Source organism: Lycium ferocissimum, chromosome 6, assembly GCF_029784015.1.
Source record: "Lycium ferocissimum isolate CSIRO_LF1 chromosome 6, AGI_CSIRO_Lferr_CH_V1, whole genome shotgun sequence".
Lineage (NCBI taxonomy): Eukaryota > Viridiplantae > Streptophyta > Magnoliopsida > Solanales > Solanaceae > Lycium > Lycium ferocissimum.
In genome coordinates this window covers 59,415,814-59,437,734 of record NC_081347.1, presented here as the reverse complement: position 1 = coordinate 59,437,734, position 21,921 = coordinate 59,415,814, and the positions used below count along the sequence as shown (strand labels likewise).

The 21,921-nt window shown below is 32.1% G+C and overlaps 1 protein-coding gene across 2 annotated transcripts; it reads left to right on the top strand.

Moving 5' to 3' along the window:
• The first annotated feature begins 18,183 nt into the window (after positions 1-18,183).
• Positions 18,184-21,203, top strand: LOC132060851 (transcription factor bHLH75-like). 2 transcript variants are annotated; one of them, XM_059453759.1, is made up of 6 exons: positions 18,184-18,612; positions 19,036-19,158; positions 19,306-19,371; positions 19,903-19,971; positions 20,148-20,228; positions 20,889-21,203. In XM_059453759.1, the coding sequence occupies exons 1-6, from the start codon at positions 18,235-18,237 to the stop codon at positions 20,988-20,990; spliced, it is 819 nt and encodes a 272-aa protein (XP_059309742.1). In that variant the 5' UTR covers positions 18,184-18,234; the 3' UTR covers positions 20,991-21,203. The 2 variants fall into 2 exon arrangements, with proteins under 2 accessions (XP_059309742.1, XP_059309743.1); XM_059453760.1 differs by lacking the exon at positions 19,306-19,371.
• The last annotated feature ends 718 nt before the right edge of the window (positions 21,204-21,921 follow it).

Genomic DNA, 21,921 nt, shown 5'->3' with positions numbered 1-21,921 from the left:
AAGATAAGTTACATATTTGACCGATCGTTCAAAAATAATTACATTCGTTAGCTAAATATATAAAAATGTATACACTATTATGTATCAAAGATGTATATTTTATGTCGATTTCCTTAAAGTTATTGATCATATCAATGGCCTCCGTACAACTGTTTCAATCTCGATCAATTGGATAGAGACCCGCAAATATGCCACTTTAAATCCCTTGTAGATAGACCTAAATATATTCGTACTTGGAAAAAGAATGAGGAAAATTATGTTAGAGAGGACAGAAGAATAATAGGTCCGTTATGATAAAGATTGCTTCATAAATGATATGAATCTTTACCCCATCAAACTCCTATCGAATATAGCCAAACAAGGCCGTAGGTAGGTATGAATGTGAATAGTAGAACTTACCTCTAGAAGAAAGTGGCTCTATATTATTTGTATCTACATTTCCTAGCTAACTTTGGAAGTTCAAATGCAAAATACTTTAACGGATTTTTACATTGTATATTAACCCAGTAAAATAATAGTCGATAAATATTTTGTTTTTGTATATTTATATAAAAATAAATAATATATATATATATATATATATATATATATATATATATATATATATATATATATATATATATATATAGAGAGAGAGAGAGAGAGAGAGAGAGAGAGAGAGAGAGAGAGTAGCAGATATAATTATGTTAGCCGATCGGTCCAATGTATAATTTGCCCAAATATTTAAGGGGAAAGAACACCAATGGCCGTTACACACAAAATAATTACCCTTCCATGCCCTTAGTACTTTCATACCCCCAAAACTATTTACCCTTAATACCCATTGTAGCTTTCATAGGTAATTGTCTCTTTTTTCTTCTTTTTTTTTTAAAAAATAAAAATAAAAAATTCTCTACTTCTTTTCTTTTTTTCTCGTTTTCTTTTTTCTTTTCTCCCCTTTTTTGTTCATTTATTTCTTTCCGAAATCATACTATTTAATTTTCTTTTTCACCATAATTTGATTCCATATTCAATACTAGCTCCTTTCTTTTTCTTCTTTTTTTTCAATTTTTTATTTATTTTATCTCTTGTTCCTTTTTTAATTTCATTTATTTCTTTTTTTTTTCTTTTTTATCTCCATAATCTGATTTCATTCACCTTTTTTTGTTAGTTTTATTTATTCTTCTTTTTTTAATTTCTAGTGATTTTTTTTTTATATAATTTCATTTTTTTCAAATTATTTTTTCTTTATTTCCTATTTTTTGGTAATCTAATTCTACCTTTTGGCTCATTTATTTTTTTTTATTTTTTTTTTTTATATCAATAAGAAGGATAACTGATATATTATCTTTTTTATTTTTTGCGATATCTAAAAAAACGTATTTTAGCATATAGTATACCAAATCAATAGCAGTTGAAGTATACTATTGCAGTATACTATGATACCCACATGGTATATATTATATACTAATAGGGTATCATAAAGTGTCAGTTCGTTCCTTCAAGAAAAATACTTAGTCCTCTATGATACCCAAATGATATATATCATATACTGACATGGTATCATACAATATTTGATCATTTTAAAAAAAAAATATATTACTCAGCCCTTTATGATTCCCAAACGGTATATCATTTACTGACAGAGTATTAATATACCATATGAGTGTCATAGGGGACTATCATTCCTTCAAGAAAAACACTCAGTCCTCTATGATACTCACATGTAGGGGTGTCAATTACGCCCAAAACGTGATGGCCCGCCCAACCCGCCCAAAAGTGTATGGGTTGGGCACAAGATAATTAGCACTGGGTTGATTTTTAGCTCATTCATCAGAACCCATTTTTATAATTGATTGCCATTTCAGCCCAAAATTGGGCCGAAATATGGCCTAAGTCCAACTTTTGAAAACCCCTAAATTATTTAGTCATTTCAGACTTCTACTTCATTCATCTTCCTCTTTCTTTCTCCCCTTCCACACTTTATTCAACATATCCAGGTTGGTGAAATTTCAACATACCCAAGTTCGATTTTTTTTTTTTAAGAGAAACAAAGAAATGTCAACATACATATGTTTGCATATTTATATGATAAATCATGAGTGTATTTGAGACATAAAGATGACAAAAGGCATATGATTTTCACTTCTGATTTTCTCAGTTTTCTTGACAGCGGAAGAAGAATGATGCTTCCACTGCGTGTCAAGTTTGAATGTTACTGTGATGTAGTAGTTTCTATTTGATCTGAGAGTATTTCATAAAATCCTACAGTAAGTTGCTGTAAATTGAAGGAAAATTTTAGTAAATTTTTATCAGAATTTTGATTTTATTGAGGCATTAGAGAAATTTGGTTGGAGTGAGCTGAATGAAATTTATTTTCATATGATTTCTGCACTATAGGTCATTAGATTTAGCTAAGAATTAGTGTTGTATGTGCATTTGAACTTCAATGTGTAATTTTTTAAATTTCAAGTATGGATAAGTATTAATTTTTTATCGGTATGATTTATTTTAAGATGAATTCTGCACTTCCCTTTTGGTTTCCTAAGTATTTAGGTTTAGCTACGAGTTGGTGTTGTAGGTGCATATTGTCAACTTCAATCTGTTTTTTTTTTTTTTTAGTTTCAAGTATGTGGAGAAGTATTAGTTGATGGGTTGTTGTGATACTTGACTAATATGACTATTATAGTTTTTATTACAAACATTTGTTTGGATGTTGTTGTTTGGTTGGTTGTTGTTGTTGGTTTTAATGAGGTTGTTGATTATGTGATAGATGACCTTTATTAAGGTTAAAAGTGAATCATTTAGTAAATGTTACCACTGCAAAGGTTTGTATCCTTTATTAAGGTTATCACTGCAGAGAATTTTCCTTTTTGGTGATGGAAATACTTGTATCTAAGTAACTAATCTCTATATGCTTGCAGTGTTTTGGTATGCAAATTCGTTCTTTTAAGTTGTTTGAGAATGTTATTCACTTCATTAAAATACAATGTTGTTCGTCACTTCCTAATCTAGTGTTATAGCATATTAAGTAGTATCTGAATTGAAAATGTAATCAACTCTGCAGTGATAACATTGAAAATGAAAATAAAGATTGGGTTGTATGAGTTTATTGATGGAGTTGATTAATTTTGAAAAAAAAAAAAGAATTTGAAATAGATTAATTTTAGTAGAAAGGAATCAATTTAAAAAAAAAAAAAAAAAAAAGGGGTCAAAATTGGGCGGGTCGTAACCCAGCCCATTTTTAGCCCATTTCAGCCCAACCCATTTCAGCCCATGTAACTTTTGGGCCAATGTTAGCCCAACCCATTTTTTACCTCAGCCCATTTTGATTGGGCTGATTTCAGCCCAACCCCCCCCTTTTGACACCCCTAAGTCACATGGTATATATTATATACTGACGAAGTATCAGAAAATTTGATCATTCCTTCAAAATATACTACTACATGATACCATCGCAATATATTTATAATGCTTACGGTATGGGAATAAAATGCTTACTGTATCGGAATAAAATGCTTACGATATCGAAATAAAATGCACCTTTACATATTATTAGTATAACTGGTTTGTTTTGTCAAATGCAACAAAACAGAAGGGCGATTCTCAATCCTCTATACTACCGATATGGTATGTCTTGTATACCATTTGGTATCACATAGGACTGCTCCTTGAATGAAACACTCTCTAGTCCTCTATGATACCATCATGGTATATACCATATACTGAGATGGTATCATGAAGGAATACTGCAGTCCTTCAATGAGCCACTCTTCAACAGTCCTACGTGATACCATCATGGTATATACCATATACTCGGATGGTATCATAAGGATTGCTGAAGTCCTTGCATGAAACAGTCTCCAATCCTCTATGATACCATCATGGTATAAAAATATACTGAGATGGTATTATGAAGGACTTATAGAGTCATTCACCTATGTTAGTAGTCTTGCATGATACCATCATGGTATATACCATATACTGAGATGGTATCATGAAGGACTGCACATACCATGATGGTATCATGAAGGACTGCTTCAGTCATTCAAAGAGAGTCCTTCATGATACCATCATGGTATATAAATCTACGCAGATGGTATCATGGAGGATTGCTTCGTCCTTTCAATGACATTCCTCAATCCTCCGTGCTACCGTCAAGGTATAAATGAGCTGTGAGACTTATCATGAACTTATGATGCCCACACGGTATATACCATAGATAGAAGATTCCTTCCAACACTGTTCAGTCCTCTATGATGTCCACGCAAAGATATATCGTGTACTGACTGGGTATCATAGAGGACTGATTCATTTTTTTCAAGAAAAACACTCCTCGGTCCTCTATGATATCCACATGGTATATATCAGTACACTATATACTGACAGGGTATCATGGAGGAATAATGAAAATGACATAAATAGCCCTGAGGTCCCTCAAACCCTTTTTCTACTAAATAAAGTGGAGAGTATTTTTGTAAACAAATATCTTTTTCGTAAAAATTATCATGTTACTTTTAATACAACAAACCAAATAATCAATAAGAAATAATATTAGAATAACTAATCCTAACATAAATAATTCCAAAGATAACTAATCCAAACATAACTAATACAATCATAACTTGTCTTCAAACCAAAGCCCTTAAAGCTTTATGCACTGCCGGTGTAAAAAATAATTACACAATCATGTGACTTATAAAGCAATTAAAAGTAAATTTATATGAGAAACATTAATATATAACCTGATAAGAAGTTTGACTAAGCTATTATCACACATTAGAGTTCACAAGAATGTAATAAAATTTTACACAATTAATATATATATATATATATATATATATATATATATATATATATATATATATATATATTGATGCTTTAAAAGAATACTATTTACATATAATAACTGTAAAAGACATATATAATAACAACTAAGTTGTCTTTTCTCTTCTCGACTTATTTAAATTCTTGCTATTGTTGTTATTACTTCTATAGTTGTTGCTGCTTTCTCTTTATGCTATTTTCACTATTGTTTTTTTGTATCGTTACGTTATTGTGTTGTTATATTTATTTGAGTTTGAAGATATTCACAGATTCCAATGGAATCTGATTCTATGTATGATCAAGAGAGAAGAAAGAGTAAGAAGAGAGGAGGAAAGAAAGATTGTAGCCGTTAGAGTAGAGAGAGAAAATATATTCATTGTAATGATATTTACATGGATGATTTGTATTTATAGTTAGCTTGACTAACTAACTAACTAGACTATACACAATGACTAAACTGCCCTTCTAGTATTTATTACTTTCTTCAACACTCCTCCTCAATCTAGGTACCATGAAAATATTAAGCAAACCTAGCTTGGATATATGATGCTCCTGTTGAACTCTGTTCAACCCCTTTGTGAGTACATCTGCAGGTTATTCAGTTGTGTGAATATACTCAGTTTGGATCAGTCCTTGTTGAATTTTTTCCCTTATAAAGTGGCAATCAATTTCAATGTGTGTTGTCCTCTCATGGAAGTCAGGATTGGCTGCTATTTGTATTGCAGCTTTGCTGTCACTATGGATGCTTACTGGCAATTGTATTTCCACTTCTAAGTCTTTAATCAACCTTGTTAACCAAGTCAGTTCTGACACTGTAGTTGCAGCACTCCTGTACTCAACTTCTGCTGAGCTTTTTGAAATGGTAGTCTGCTCTTGGACTTCCAGGAAACTAGGGAATCACCTAGTTTTATTAAGAAGCTTGTTACTGATTTTCTAGTAAATGAGCAAGCTGCCCAGTCTGCATCACAGTATGCAGTGACTGTGTCTTTTTGTTGCTAGATATCAATACTCCTTGCTCTGGTTGTGTTTTGATATATCTCACAATCCTCAAGGCTGCTTCCATGTGAGAACTCTTAGGTTGTTATAGGAATTGGCTCAAGGTCTGCACACTATAAGCTATATCAGGTCTTGTCACTGTTAGATATAATAATTTTCCTATCAACCTTTGATATGCACCTTGATCTTTTAGTAGTTCATCTTCTGAGTGCTCATGTTTTCCACTCTGCTGATTGTATATCTTCTTCACATGTTGATCATATTCTCTGGCGGTTAATGGGAGTTGTAGCAGGCTTAGCTGCATTTAATCCAGACTCTGAGATTAGTTCTAATGCATACTTTCTCTGATGCATTAGAATTCCCTTTTCTGATCTTGCAAATTCAATACCAAGGAAGTACTTCAATTCTCCTAAATCTTTTATCTTGAATGCTTCCTGTAATGATGGTTTTGTTGCAATTATTGACTCTAAGTTATCATCAGTGAGTAGCATGTCATCAACATAGACTAGTATGGCTATAATTCGTTTGTCTGTCTTCTTTGTATACAGGGAGTGATCATATTAATTTGAACAAACTTGAATCTGAGAAAGTTTATGCAAGTTTTGCATTTCATTGTCTTAGAGCCTGTTTTAATCCATACAAGGATTTAGTGAGTCTACATACTTGTTTGGTGTCTCCCTAACTCTTAAATTCTTGTGGCAAATTCATGTATATGTCATCATGTAAGTATCCTTGAAGGAAGGCATTATACACATCCATTTGGTGTATATGCCCTTTCCTTTCTATGCTATAGCAAGCACAGTTCTCACAATTATCATTTTTACCACTAGACTGAAGGTCTTTTGATAATCTGTCCCTTCTTGTTGGCTATATCCTTTTGCCACCAACCTTGCTTTAAACCTTTCTATCTCACCACTGGCTTTATACTTGATTTTGAATATCCATTTACAGTTAATGGGCATTTTTGCTTCTGGAAGAGGAACTATTTTCCATGTACTGTTTTGCTCAACTGCATCTACTTTTGCTTGCATGGCTTCAACCTACCTTGGATCTTTTATTGCCTCTGCACAAGTAGATGGTTCATTAATTATTGATATAGCTGAAGTAAATGCTAGTAGATAAATGATCATAAGTAATGCAGTTAGATAGTGCATAAGGAATGTTATTATGAACATTCAAAGATACAACTCCTTCATCCAACATAGTGGTCGTTTTCCTCTGATGGATTTGTTGAGTTCTTTGGTGTGGTTGTTGAACTGCATTTTGAGCCTCAACTGGTGCTTGTCCTACATCTTAAATAGCAGCTTGTTGTTGAATGCTATTTACTTCTTGTATAGCCTCTTCTGTATGTGAGGTGCTTGTTCCACCTGCATTTCTTTGTGAAATCTGACTTGTACTTGAACCATGATTAGTAGACAAATGTATATTTGTAAAAGTATCTTCAACCATTGGTATGGATGAAGGACATAATATGGTGGATCCATTGTTAAGAGTAGTAAAGGGAAATATGTGATCCTTAAATACTACATCTCTGTGCACAAAGAAACACTTGGTATTGACATCATACAATATGTATTCTTTTTGAGTTTCAGAATACCCTATGTGAATGGCTTCTCTGTTTCTAGACTGTAACTTATCTGTTTGATGCAGTAATTTTGCAAAGCATAGGCAAACTAGCACTCTCAGATGTATGAGTGATGATTTTCTTTGGTTTAACTTCTCATAGGGACATACAGTACTGATCATATTTGAGGGGAGTCTATTAATGATATATAGTACTTCTTGAACACATTGCCCCCAAAATCTGATTGAAATCGGAGCTTGAAACCTTATTGCTCTAGTAATTTCAAGTATATCTCTGTTTTCTTTCAGCCACTCCATTTTGTTGTGGAGTGTAAGGGTAAGATTTTTTATGAATAATCCCTAAGCTAGTAAACAGTGTACCACATAAGGAATTAACAAATTCTGTTCCACTGTCAGTTCTTATAGCCTTAACATTGATATCACACTGGTTTTTAATAAGTGACAAATTTTTTTTTGATATGTAAATGTACATCTGACTTCATTCTTAACACGAAAACCCAAGTGAATCTAGAAAAATCATCCACAATAGTCAAGAAAGACTTAAAACCATCAAAAGTAGCGGTTTTATAAGGTCACCACACATCCATATGTACAAGCTCAAAAGGTCTTGAACTAACAGTTGTACTCTTAGGAAATGGCAATCTAGTTTGCCTTGCACAAGGACATACAGTGCAATTATTTATCAATTTTGTAATACTAGAGAACTTTGAAAGAAACAGTTTATGTAAAGTACTAGCAAGACTATGTCCCATTCTTTTATGCCATAGGCTAATATCAACATCAGTAGCAGATTCACTTGTTATATATAGACATTATCCAGTAATTTGTTCTTTGGTAAGACTAATTTTTTACCTTAGGAGATATTACAGACCATCAACTTCTTTACCAATCTCCTTCACCTTCCTACTGAAGAGAACCTGGAAAACAACAAAGTCAGGAAAAAACTTGGCTGAGCAATTTAGTTGCCTAGTCAATTTTGATGATAACAAATTGAATTTAAATGCAGGTATATGAAACACATTATGGATACTACTTCTAGCAGATATAGCACTTGTACTAGTGTGTTCAACAAAAGTGACACCTCCATCAAAAAGTACTACTTTCTTTTCTATGTCAGGTTTTGTTATAGTATGCTTATCTAGTAACCTTAAATCAGAAGTCATATGATTGGTTGCTCTTGAGTCAATTTTCCATTCTGGTGGACTATTAGAGACTAATATAGCACTACATGTACCTGTCATATAAGCAGAGTGAGTCATGTTTGCCTGAGCAGATGTAATAGCAACCTGATTTTGTTCCATCATCTTGCAAATTTCAGCATATTGTGATGGTGTAAGATGTGGCCCTTCACTCCTTTGAAACTGTGCTAGTTGTTCTTGACTGAATGATGAAGGATAAGCAGGATACTGATTGTAGGTAACTTGCGAAGGCATAGTGTTATGTAATTAACATGATGAGCGCCTTGTGTCCCCTGAGTTGGATTTAAACTTGTATTCCACTAGTCAACTTTGGTTTAAACCTGTTATCTTGTTGATTGAACATATTATCCACTTGGTTGAACCTGTTATCTTGTTGGTTTTGAATTGCTTTAGAATGATCATGAGGATACCCTACAAGTCTTTATAATGCCCTTTAAACTTACAGTGATCACGAAAGGCATCTGGATTGTAATTGGGATTGTAGTGCTTCTTTTTTAACCTCTGATTTCCAGCTCTAGAATACATAGCTATAGCTTCAGCCTCACTTGTTCCATGAACTTTCCCAATCACTGACCCAAGCAATCCAGTAAAAGTAGAGGAACAAGTTATTGCTCTTTGATTTTCATCACTCACTATCATAGAATAAGCCTGATTAACACTAAGCAGGGGACTTAGTAACAAAATGTGACTCCTAGCTTGATTATACGACTAATTAAGTCCCCTAAAAAATTGATAAAACTTTTGCCTTTGTACATACATGACAAATTCTTTTGACCTGTCACAATTACAGCTTGGTACTGGAGCCATTCCATAATTCTTTTAATTTTGAGTAGTATACAGATACAGACTGTGTGCCTTGCACAAAAGTTGCAATTTCTTGATGAATATTAAATGACCTAGAATCATCAATCTTCTCAAATATTTCTTTCAAATCATCCCATAAAGCTTGTGTATTAGTAGCATACACATTTCCACCAATCAGATTAATATCTACTGCATTCATAAGCCAAGAAAGCACAATCGCATTTACTCGCTCCCATTGATCCCATGAACTTTCAGGATAGTTTTCTTTCTGGCATTTTTCATTTACAAATCCTAACTTGTTTCTTCCTAATAATTCAAGTTTCATTGATTTATTCCAGATAGTATAGTTTTCATTGCCTTTTAACTGAAAAGAGATTATATGAATTCCACTTACCTCAGTGGATTGCAGAAATAACGGATGATTGTAATCCAGATTTTGACTCGAATTCATTGTTGCATTAGCAGAACTAGGATTTGCAGATATTGCATCTGAATTTCCATCGATTCCCATCAGAATTTAGACCTAATTATGATGAACACTGATTCAATTAAATTATGTACTTCGTGATTGAATTTAACAATTAAAATGATGAAATAATTGCCGGATCTTGTTAGCCCCCTCTGATACCATGAAGATTTTCACAGATTCATCAATGGAATCTGATTCTACGTATGATCAAGAGAGAAGAAAGAGTAAGAAGAGAGAAGGGGAGAAAGAGTGTAGTCGTTAGAGTAGAGAGAGAGAATACATTCATTGTAATAACATACACATGGATGACTTGTATTTATAGTTAGCTTAACTAACTAACTAACTAGACTATACACAATGACTAAACTGTCCTTCCAGTAATTATTACTTTCTTCAACAGAGTTGATGAAACAAGATACAATGTTTATAATGCTTCTTGAGTTTGGTTAAAATAGTGGTAAGTATTAACAACTGTTGTCACCGGAAAAGTGATAGATTATTGGAGAAGTGTTAGGGGTCGTTTGGTTCAAGGGATTAGGTAGGTTATCCTAGTATAAATTTTGGGATTAAATATGTCTGGTGAGGCATTAGCTACAACACCGGTATTACCTTTATACCAAGATCTTGGAATGAATTAACTCATATAGAAGGTGAGATAAGTTGTCCAGGTTATAATCCTGATTTTAATCGTGAGACATCCGGTTTTAAACCAAACGACCCCTTAAGGTTTTAGGAGACATTTTATTTTATAAGAGAAGAGAAAGGAAGACCATAGAGAGCAAATTAAATGATCAAGTTTGGAACTAAACTCAACAGAAGCTCGGTCAAACATAAGCCATATATGTCTTCCACATTTCAAAGGAATCCTCACCCTCCATTAAAAAAGCCAAGACTTGATCCGGGCCCTTTATGTGGCAAGTAATGGACAATGTTGATCATTCACATTAACAACTTCTTGGTCCTTCTTGCTATACGTGTGAAGTAAGTGAATATATAAAGTTTAGATTTTTCAATTTTTATTGTATAACGGTTTGTTCTTAACAATTAGCAAGTGTCGCGGGTAGGTAGTGAAATTATCTTATAGCAATTCGACCCCTCGTTTTGAATATCAGTGTCGTGGTTCATGTTTTGAAACTTTCTATAGGTATGTATAATATTTTGGGACTTGTTGGTTAGTGTGGTTTGTGACTCCGGGGTATTTCCACACACTTGGAACCAATAACAATATTGCTGATTTTTACTATTGTTTGATGCATCACGATCGTGAAGCTTGATACCTCAACGCGAAGGACAATTGATAGGTTGACTGGTCAAGGAGATTTGTCCTCCGCGATAGCGATCAGTCAACCTAAACGCTGGAGTCAACATGTTGACCGATCATGAATCTGAAGCTCAACATGCAACCACAAAGATGAGTGGAGAGTAGACCTCCAGTCAAATGATCCCCACGATCGAGAAGGTAAACATAAACCATTATGGTCAGTCAAGGTTAAGCTCCGTGATCACGAGATTAGGTGGCGCAATCGCGATGAAAATCAATTTTGGTATAAAATCCCTTTTTTTTTTTTTTTTGGCTCCAAGAGGGTTGATCAAATGGGGTGATTTCACTCCTGGGCATTGAGATAATAATTCTCTAACACCCTATGGTGATTATATTTTTATTTTGAACGATTTTTAGGCATGGAATCGTGTGAATCAAGTGTTTAAATTGAGGATTTTAGACTTAGTTGAAAAAAGGTAAAAATATTAGGAATTTGACCTAGCAATCCAAGTCAAAATCAAAGCTTGTTTTATAAAAATGAAATCGTGAGCTTGTGGTTAATCAGGTTCTATAGTTTGTTTCAAGGTTTGACTAGTTTAAGCGGGAGCTGACTTTTCCGTTCATACATTTGTAAAAGGATGTTTAAGGCTGACAACAACTAAAATTTGTGCTGACAACTCAAATTTGTTCTTGACTTTTATATTTTTTTCATTAGTTACGCTTGTAATTAGTAGAGGTTCGTTACCTCATTAGGACCCCCCCCCCCCCAACATATTACTCCCGGATTAGTTTTTATTATTAATAAAAAGTCCGCTAGACACACTTTCTAGTGGAATAAATTAGCTTTTAAAAAAAACCCTTAGGACTACATTATAAATTCTACCAAGTGAGAAGGAAAGAACCTCAATTTTAAGGAAAAATTACGCCCGATGTCTAATTTTTAAAATATTGACGCACATGTAGCCCATACTTTGTGTATAAACACCTGATTTAACCAAAATATAATATTGTATATTGGCTACATAGAGTAAATATTTTTAAAAGCGGTATATTTTTGAAAACCCTTTTGTAAAAGTTGAAAACCATTTTCTCCAAGGGAAAGGATAACCCAAATATGAAAAACTTATTTTTTCTTTTTAAGAAATGAAAAACCCAATTATGATAAGAAAATCAAATCAAATACCTAACACATAGTACATGAAATTGATCCCATAATTTCATATGATTCTAAAGTCATAAACTGCAGTTCGAGGTGTATAAATGTTGCCATGTTTTCATGTCCCGGACTTTGTGCCTTGTTTGTGGTCCTATATATGGATGGTATGGATCATCATGCTTTTGGAGATGAAAGGGTACAATTCCAGTCAAGTTCCAATTGGACAAAAATGACCAGAAAGGAAACTCTTGATTGTCTAGTTCTTTTCCTCGTTTTTTTTCTCTTCATCTGTAACTTTCATGCATCCTTGATACTTTTGGAAATTCGTTGATAAAGTTGCAAAAAAGAGAGACTTTTTGAACATCCTTTCAATATTAGGACTTGAAAATGACGCACTCGAGAATATAAAGAAAAATGGTTGATATCAACCTGTTAACGCATATAGTTGTCACTTGTGGAGTTCCTATCACACTTGTCAATATCGTACTTTGGTATCTTGAAGTTACTTAAAATATATTACTTTATGCTATATTTTCGAATTTTGGATTGATTCACATCATATTTCTTCATCATTGGAGAATACTCAACAGTCATTCAGGATTAAGAACAGTATTTTAAAAGGCGTGAACGTAAAGTGAGACATTTTATCCAATATGGGGCAAAGTGGCAAGCTCAAGGCGCGGGCGTAAGCGCCATAAATATTACTAAGTTTTATTATTTTATAAATTAATAAAATCAACATATAAATAATAAAGTGTTAGAAAAATATTATTTTCTATTTAATATCTCAAAAATAATAAGGACTATTTCTAACGTTTTTATTGGCTTTAAGACAAAAGAAATATTTTTATTCATTATTTTAATACTATATTAATGACTCTTTAATAGGTTAATTATTTTATAATATTATATCAGCTTTAATGCTTAAGAGACTATATGACTTGGTCTTTGAATTCTTAAGTTTTGCAATTGTAACAGACAAGTAAATTCTTTGCATAGCCATAATGGCTATTAATAATAATAATAATAATAATAATAATAATAATAATAATAATAATAATAATAATAATAATAATAATAATAATAATAATAATAATAATAATAATAATAATAAATAAATAAATAATTAATTAATTAATGGACATAACGGTAAGTTGAATAGCCATAATGGCTTTTATTATTATTAATTATATTTTAATGTTGAGAGTTGAGACGTTCTGAAAGCAACAGAGGTTCAATTCAAGTTTGTTGTTAGATGACAGAAAAACATGAGATATATACAAAAACATATTTTTCCTTGTATATTATATTGTGCTGGGTTTTCTACTTTGTGAAATCTTTGTTAGTTTTTGGCTCCTAATTTTGTACTAGAAGAGCTTATTGAATCCTGAGGATACACCCATACCGGTAAAATATCCTTAAGGACAATGTCTTAATTGACATGCCTCAAGCTTTCAAGAATTTCCTGCAAGGTTCGTGATCAAGTATTTTCCTACAAAGTTTGTGATCAAGTATTTTTCGTAAGATTTCCAATAATCTTAACGATATTTCTCACTCTATTCTTATGGAAAATAGAAAGAGAACAACTTAGTACAATTTGCCTAAGTTCCAGGTATGTTTCTGCTGATATTTGAATGCTAACTTTTGTGCAGTTTTTAAGTCGATTTGAGGCACAAGAATATAATAAGCTGATAAACGTTAACCTCAAAATGATGCATATAATTTCTTTTTAAGTTATGTAGTGTTTGTGATTGTATATTATTTACTGATGTGGATTTGTAGTTTATTATTCTGTATATGCATTTTGAATTTTGAAAGACAATTAACTTTAGTGTTTGAAGTCTTAACATTGATCATTTCTAAAAGAATATATATATATATATATATATATATATATATATATATATATATATATATATATATATATATATATATATACCAGTCTTCTAATTAACAAAAATTTTAAGACATTATTTTTAATGGTAGAAGTCGTTTAGTGGGGAAAGTTGGTTTTTCGTTCTAATTCAATATTGAAGAATAGAATTGAGATGTTGTGGTGAATATTTGTTGTTGGTTACTACAAAATAAAATGAAAATATTTTGCTGAATAAGTACTTGAGACTTGAGAGATGCTACTTCACAAAATATATCTATAGATAAGGTGGCACTTACTTATGCCTATATTCTTTTTATTTTACTGGTTTCTCTTGATTTAATTGGATGATTTTTCAAGTAATATTTTTTGTGTTTATATAATTATATCATCATGATATATACCTTATGATTTAAATGTGTTAGCTCAAAGAAAACGTCTATGTGAGACTATCAACTATTGCTGATGGAGATTTTATTTAGATTTTGCAAAGCTGATGAAACCTTTCACGAAAATAATTATTTAAGTCATCATGTCCATTAATGTAGAGAAGATTCGGAGAAATGACAATCCTGCTAAGTAAACATAAATTTGAGTAAGCAGACGATAGAATTATTGTGATCATTTCTCAAGAGAATCTTTTGGTTAATTGATTGAGTGTCAGACTTTGATGCTACTAAGCATATTTATATTAAAAATTAATTTTGTGTTTTACACCTTTGTTGAAGAAGAAGAATGATTTATTTACTTTGCTAATTCAAGAACTTGTGTAGTCCTCGAAAAGGGAAAAAAATCTTCTTAAACTAATAGTTGAAAAAGAACAAAAAAAAAAAAAAGTTGGAGACTTTCATACTTATCTTGTTGATAATGATCCTAAAACATATTATGGTGTTATTTCTTCTCTTGGTGCGTTATTTTTTTTTTTTAAAAGAAGCAAAAAATGATAGCGTTTGGTGAATTAATATTTGTTGTACAAGAAGGGTGAAATGATGCTAAGTGGATCTCAAAATCCATTTGTGGTTATGTGTTTACCAATTGCGAGAATGTAATAATATGAAAATCTACCAAGTAGACCATAATGAAATATGAATTTATGGTTTGAAGTTGGCTAGTGATGAAGCTAAGATACTTCTTAGTGAGTATTGAGGTTGGAATAAACCAACGTGTCTATATATTGTTGTTTCCAAACAGCGTTAGCTGTAGTGAATAAATAAAATTTTCAATGCCAATAAAACATATCCGTTTGAGACATTGTGATAAGAGCAACAGCTGTGAGATGTGATAATTTTTGTATATAATTGTGTGAAGTCTAAGGTGAATTTGGCCGATTCACAGACTATAAGAAACATCGAGGGAAATGAGACTTTTTTTGTCAATTGAGAAGATCAACAATGATGGTAACCCAACTTATGTGATTGGAGATCCCATGAATTAGGTTCATATGGGTAATAACAAGTCATTAGTTGATCAAGTATGCACTATTAAATTATGTCTCTCTCATGGTGTGTGAATATAGTGCAAAACTGCAAAGCATAGTGAGGTTAAGTTATAAACTCTTAATCCAACTCATATTCTTTATAGGTGGTGTATTGCTCTCAGAGAATACACTTGATGATTGGACCTATATGAGTGTGGAGTGGTGCCACTTCTATGAAATTGTGAAGGATTTCTAGAGCACTCATGAATACCAGGACATGCGCATGGCCTCTTAGCACAAAACCACGATAACGACAAAGATTGTGCGAGTAAAATGTGATAGAATAAGACGATAGGCTTACAAAAGAATTCTTGGTTCATTAAAGTTTTAAACTTCACCAATTGTTCTGTAAGTTCAATCTTGTTTTATCTAGGTCTGATTCATAGTCTACAAGACACCATATTCGATGCATTGTACTCATATATGTAAACCCAAGAAACTTATTGTTTTATTTATTTTATTATTTTTGAGATATAGGGGGGATTGTTAAAAAAATATTATTTTCTATTTCATATCTCAAAAATAATAAGAACTATTTCTAACGTTTTTATGGGCTTTATTAATACAAAAGAAATATTTTTATTCATTACTTTAATACTATATTAATGACTTTTTAATAGGCTAATTATTTTATAATAATGTATTAGCTTTAATGCTTAAGAGATACTTGCCTTGGTCTTTGAATTCTTAAGTTTTGCAATTGTAACAGACCACTATATTCTTTGAATACCTCTAATGGCTAGCAGTAAGTTGAATTGCCATAATGGCTATTATTATTATTATTAATTATATTTTAATGTTGAGAGTTGAGACATTCTAAAAGGAACAGAGGTCCAATTCAAGTACTATATATATTCTCTTTATCTTTTGTTGGCCGATGACATCAAAACATGAGATATATACAAAAACATATTCTTCCTTGTATATTATATTGTGCTGGGTTTTCTACTTTGTGAAATCTTTATTAGTTTTGGCTCCTGGGCCAGGTACTTGTTGTTCTTTGTTGAATCTCGATGATACACTCCATACCGAGTGAAATATCGCCATGACAATGTCTTAGTTGACATACCTCAAGCTTTCGAAAATTTCCTGCAAGGTTCGTGATCAAGTATTTTCCGACAATTTGTGATCAAGTATTTTCTGCTATAAGATTTACAACATAAAATACTATTATCATTTTCCTCAATGAATCAGGATATCATTATCTTGATCAAATCTTTAATAACTAGTACGAGGTCTAAGTTTGAGAAAGATTATTAAAGTGGTCAATGGGAATGTACACTCTTGTCATTTCCAACACCTCAAAGCCAAACCATTAAAAGACTTCAATGATATTCTCAATTTGGATCATGCTCAATCAAAGGTGAGTAATGGTCCCATTTACTTGATTTATCAAATTGAAGTGGACCCATCAAAAAAGTTTACATCCACGAGTCTCCTTTTAATATTTCCCCAAAAATCTATTTTCTCCAATCATCAAAATATACATTAAATTGCTTGCCATAGTTTGAAAAAATAAATGTTACTCCCTCCATCCCATTAAATGTGACACACTTTTTCTTATTTGTGATAAGTAAATTATTCAATCTCTATATTTGAAAATTATTTAATCATATAATTTATAATTTATCCTTAATGACATGATTTGTACGGCTCACTTGATATTTTAAATATTCACCTTTCTATGAAGAGGCAGAATATGAAAGGATACGTGGAACTGTCATCACCATCTCTTATTTAATCATTTAGGCCGTAACTTTGATACTTTGCATAAGTTTAGCTTATGTGTCTTCCTTTGTTGTTTAAACGTTGTAATTTGGTTAAATATCAACACATAAAATGAGACATGAGACTTGGGAGTATGATACTTCTCTATAATTAGTATTCTCACCGTTTCATAATATGTGGTGTTTTTATATTTTCATTTTATTTCAAAATAAGTGGTGTTTTACATAATCAAGAAGACATTAAGTTTGTTCTAATTTAAGTCCTTTTTTTTTTTTTTTTTTTAATAAAGGGGGTTTTACATAGCCAAGAAACTAAAAGAGCAACTTCTTTTTCAAGACAAAGGATAAGTTAGCAGCAGCAGAGCCAGGACTTTTGATAAGGCATTCAAAAAGGTAAAAAGAACTCCTCTAGTAGAATTCAAACTTGCAAACAGTGGGCTAAACGTCCACTAAGCTGAAATTCAAATTATGTTAGGGATTCAAAACTTAATATTTATACATAATAACCAAATTAACCTTATATATACTGTGTAATTTTCCGATGAAGGGACACCCCTGTAAGCTAGTAAAAATACATCTTATTTTCTAGGAATGAATAGTTTTCTTAAGTGGTGTGTCCAAGCTAAAAACACCACTTCTTATGAAACAGAGGGAGTAATAATTTAACTTTAAAATACTCATTTTACTCTTAATGATATATATATATATATGACTTATAAACTTTATTTATTTTTTAAACTTCGTGCCCGATCAAACACGATCACGTGATAAAGGAAGCAGTATATATTAAAAGTCTGCCATAGAAACTGTAGTACCCTTACATTTGTTCTCTTGCATTACCTAATCTTATCATACAAGGAAATCAAGAATCTGCCAAATTTCATGGGCGATTCCTCTCTGATGATGAACTCAAATATGGAACTCCTAAATAGCCTAAGCCATCAGCTTGAAGATGATCAGAATTTCAGCTCAAATATTCATGAACATGGTTTTTTGGCTTTGTCAAATGAAAACTTCTCTAATCATCATCAACTCCCCATCATGGCTAATTTTAATACCGATCATATGAATATTAGCCATGATATTTATGATCCCGCCGCTGCCGCTGCCGCTGCCGCTGCTGCTCAGTTTTTTACTTTGGGAGGTCCAAGTTATGGCTGCAGTAGCAGTATGAATAATTCAATCCTTGAATCAGAGTTCATGTTGAATATTAATAATATTCCAACTCCTCCACCTCAAGTGCCTGGAAATACTGGCAAGGTGATCAATAAGAACTATGTTCCTTTTTTTTTTAAATCACCCTTTCTTGTTTCTTTTAATCTGTGTTATAAAAAGGATTTGCTTTATTTTTATACAAGTGGTCATTTTCCCCCTTCTCTTCCGGCTGTCGGCAATTCTTTCTAACAACTCCATTTGTCCATCTGAGAGGGACGCCCTCCTTAAGTCTGACAATAAAGGAATCAGAAGCGACTTTACAATATTTTGTTGTGAATTGTCAACTTGCTATTCCTATCATGCTATTGTTTCTGTCTTCCAACCATCAAAGACCAGATTCAATAGCAGCTCCAATATTTATTACGCAAAGTGTAGTGTATTCTGTTGGAAGTTGAATTCCAACTTGTGAAAAAAGGGTTTAAAAAAATGTAGCTGAATTGTTCTTTTACCATAATTTCTTTGTGATAGAACACATGTGAAGGGAGAAAAAGAAAAAGGAACAATCAGAAAGAAGCTGAGAAGCCAAGAGAAGTTGTACATGTTAGAGCAAAGAGGGGCCAGGCTACTGATAGTCACAGTTTGGCTGAACGAGTAAGTATTCTTTAATTAAAATCAATTTATAGTAGCATTAATATTTATTAATTAAATTATATCATGTATTCATCACTAGAAAAAATTTATGAAATAAAAAGACTTTGTACAATTATAATCTTGAGTAATTTCTTGTTTGTGAACTAGCTTCGAAGGGAGAAAATAAATGAAAAACTCAGAAGCTTGCAAGAACTAGTTCCTGGATGTTATAAGGTAATGTCATATGCTTGCTAATATCATATTTTGGCATGGCTTCTTTATTACTGTATTTTCTTTCCACACTTGATTTTGATATGCTTCACGTGAGCCGAGCTATCAGAAACAACCTCTCTACCTCTACAAGGTAGAGGTTAGGTACGCGTACACACTACCCTTTCTAGACCCCACTTGTAGGAGTACACTGGGTATGTTGCTATTGTTTCTATATACTAGTATAACTTAAACGATCAAAATCCTTCGTGTTCAATTATTTTACAGATATATTTTTATTGCAGAAGAATTAGTTCGTATTATCACTACAAAGAAAAGAATTGGATTTAGCTATAATGTTCATCGTAAATCTGTCGCTAAAAGGCTCATAGCCATCAGAATTTTCTGGCGATTCATCATTAATCCAACGCTAAATAGTTTTAGCGACGGACTTTGCTATTTAGCTACAACATTTGTCCCTCATTCTTGTTTTTTATTAGTGTATGTTTTGCTTAAATTAAACTAGCATTCTTATAACACGAGTAATTGTTGCAGACAATGGGAATGGCAGTGATGTTAGATGTAATAATCAACTATGTCCGGTCACTGCAAAATCAAATTGATGTAAGTATATATGTAGACTTATTATGGTCTTATTACATTGTTCAAAATTAGAACAATAACTAATAAATTGAGTCATCAACTCTTTTTAACTAATAAATTGAGTCATAAACTCTTTTCTTTTGAGTCATAAACTCTTTTCTAATATTCTTTTGTTTTCGTTGATCTTTCTTTTTAAGTTTCTTTCAATGAAACTATCAGCAGCAAGTTTGTTTTATGATTTTAACTCATCAGAGATGGATGATATGGAGTCAATGCAGGTACACTTTTTTTCTTTAAATTTAATTTAAAGTGCTTTCACTTGTGCATGTTTCTCATTTTCTGCTAATGTTAAATCATCATTGTACCAAATAAGAACATTCTCAATGAAAAAGGAAAAAGTTTCTTTGTCACCAATTAATGTAGCTCCTAATAATACACGACATCATGATCTTCATTTTATTAGTCCTCTCAGATAGAATCATAAATAAATTGTCCCCCTCTGATGATCTTTTTTAAGTAGAATGACTGTATGCGATTTAAACTAAAGTATCTCTCAACCAAATTAAAATAAAAATTCTTCAGGAAATGGACTCATTAATAGTTTTTGTTTTATGCTCAAAACCGGTGTTGGTGTCTATCTTATAGCCCCTGTTAGTTCGGATTTGCGCTGTCTAGGGCCCATTAAAGGGAGAAACGCTCCCTTCAAGAAATTTTTTATTCCGAGACCTCTGATTATAGGTTAGAGGAATCCTATCAATACCACCAGAGCTTTTGTTTGGATTGAAAATTGTAAGGAGTTAGAATTACCATGAAATATAATCTACTTTATCCGATGCATATAAATATACACACTAGCATAGACATCTATGTAGAATTGATCTTTTGATATTTTCCATCAATTTGAGTACTTGGATTGACATTAAGAATTAAATTGGTAGGGAACAAATGGGTATGCAGCTCAAGGAATGGGGAAGATTGATGGTGAGGGGTATGGAGGAATTCCTCAGTTTCAAACTTCTTGGCCTCTGAGACCTAATTAAAAGCTCCCTAAGAAAATATACTCATTTCAATTTATCTCAATATTATGTAACAGATAATTAATATGTTTGAACTCCTTTTGTGGTTATAAACCCTTGATTTCAATTATCTTCTATTTTTGTATTAAATTCGAATGCTAAGTAATTCCTCTGATCTATTTATATTGTTAGTGGTTATGAAGAAAATGGAATTACACTATAAAAGATGTTGATCTATGAGAGCTTAACCTTTTAAGTCTTTATATATATGTGCTCTTTGAATGATCTTGATTATGATTAGTTTGTTGTTGCGACTCTTGTATCTTCAAGATTGATCCTAATGGAGTAATGGTACACACATGAGATCCTCACGATTTCAACCTTTGCATTCAGATACCCTAGTCCTTTTTTTCCTCTTCTAGAAAGAAAGAACATGTATTGTTGAATTAAAAATTAAATTGGTTCAGTAAATATCGAAATTGATTTTAGAGTATAATGCTTTAAATAATCTTTGCAACAAAGTAAGAAAGTATAACTAGGAGAATGTGTGAAATATAAGTTTTTCCGTAATTTGCAAAACAGTTTACCACCGTATTACAACAACAACAACACACTCAGTATATTCCCGCAAAGTGAGGTCTGGGGAGTCTGTCACCGGATTGATTTCTCTAAAGATGTAGTAAAAAACAACTAGCATAGGCTGATCGCCTCAAATAAAAATCTGCAAACATTTAAAATGTGCACGTGTATAGTAATTAGTATGAGATGATAGAAGGTTAATTGATACCAGCTAATTTTTTTCATAATTAGTGAATATAGAATTTTGATAAATGCCGATTCCAGTTCATGCAATAGGTACTAAGTTCTACATGTATAGCTGAGGTAGCAATAATAGAAAATCCTGCAATTCAAAGGCACAGTATATATTGATTTATAAACATTTTGGGGGAGGAGG

Coding starts and splice junctions, on each gene's coding strand:
- LOC132060851 (XM_059453759.1), top strand. CDS start 18,235: ATGGGCGATTCCTCTCTGATGATGAACTCAAATATGGAACTCCTAAAT. Junction 18,613..19,035: donor TGCCTGGAAATACTGGCAAG/GTGATCAATAAG, acceptor TCTTTGTGATAG/AACACATGTGAAGGGAGAAA. Junction 19,972..20,147: donor CACTGCAAAATCAAATTGAT/GTAAGTATATAT, acceptor TTTCTTTTTAAG/TTTCTTTCAATGAAACTATC.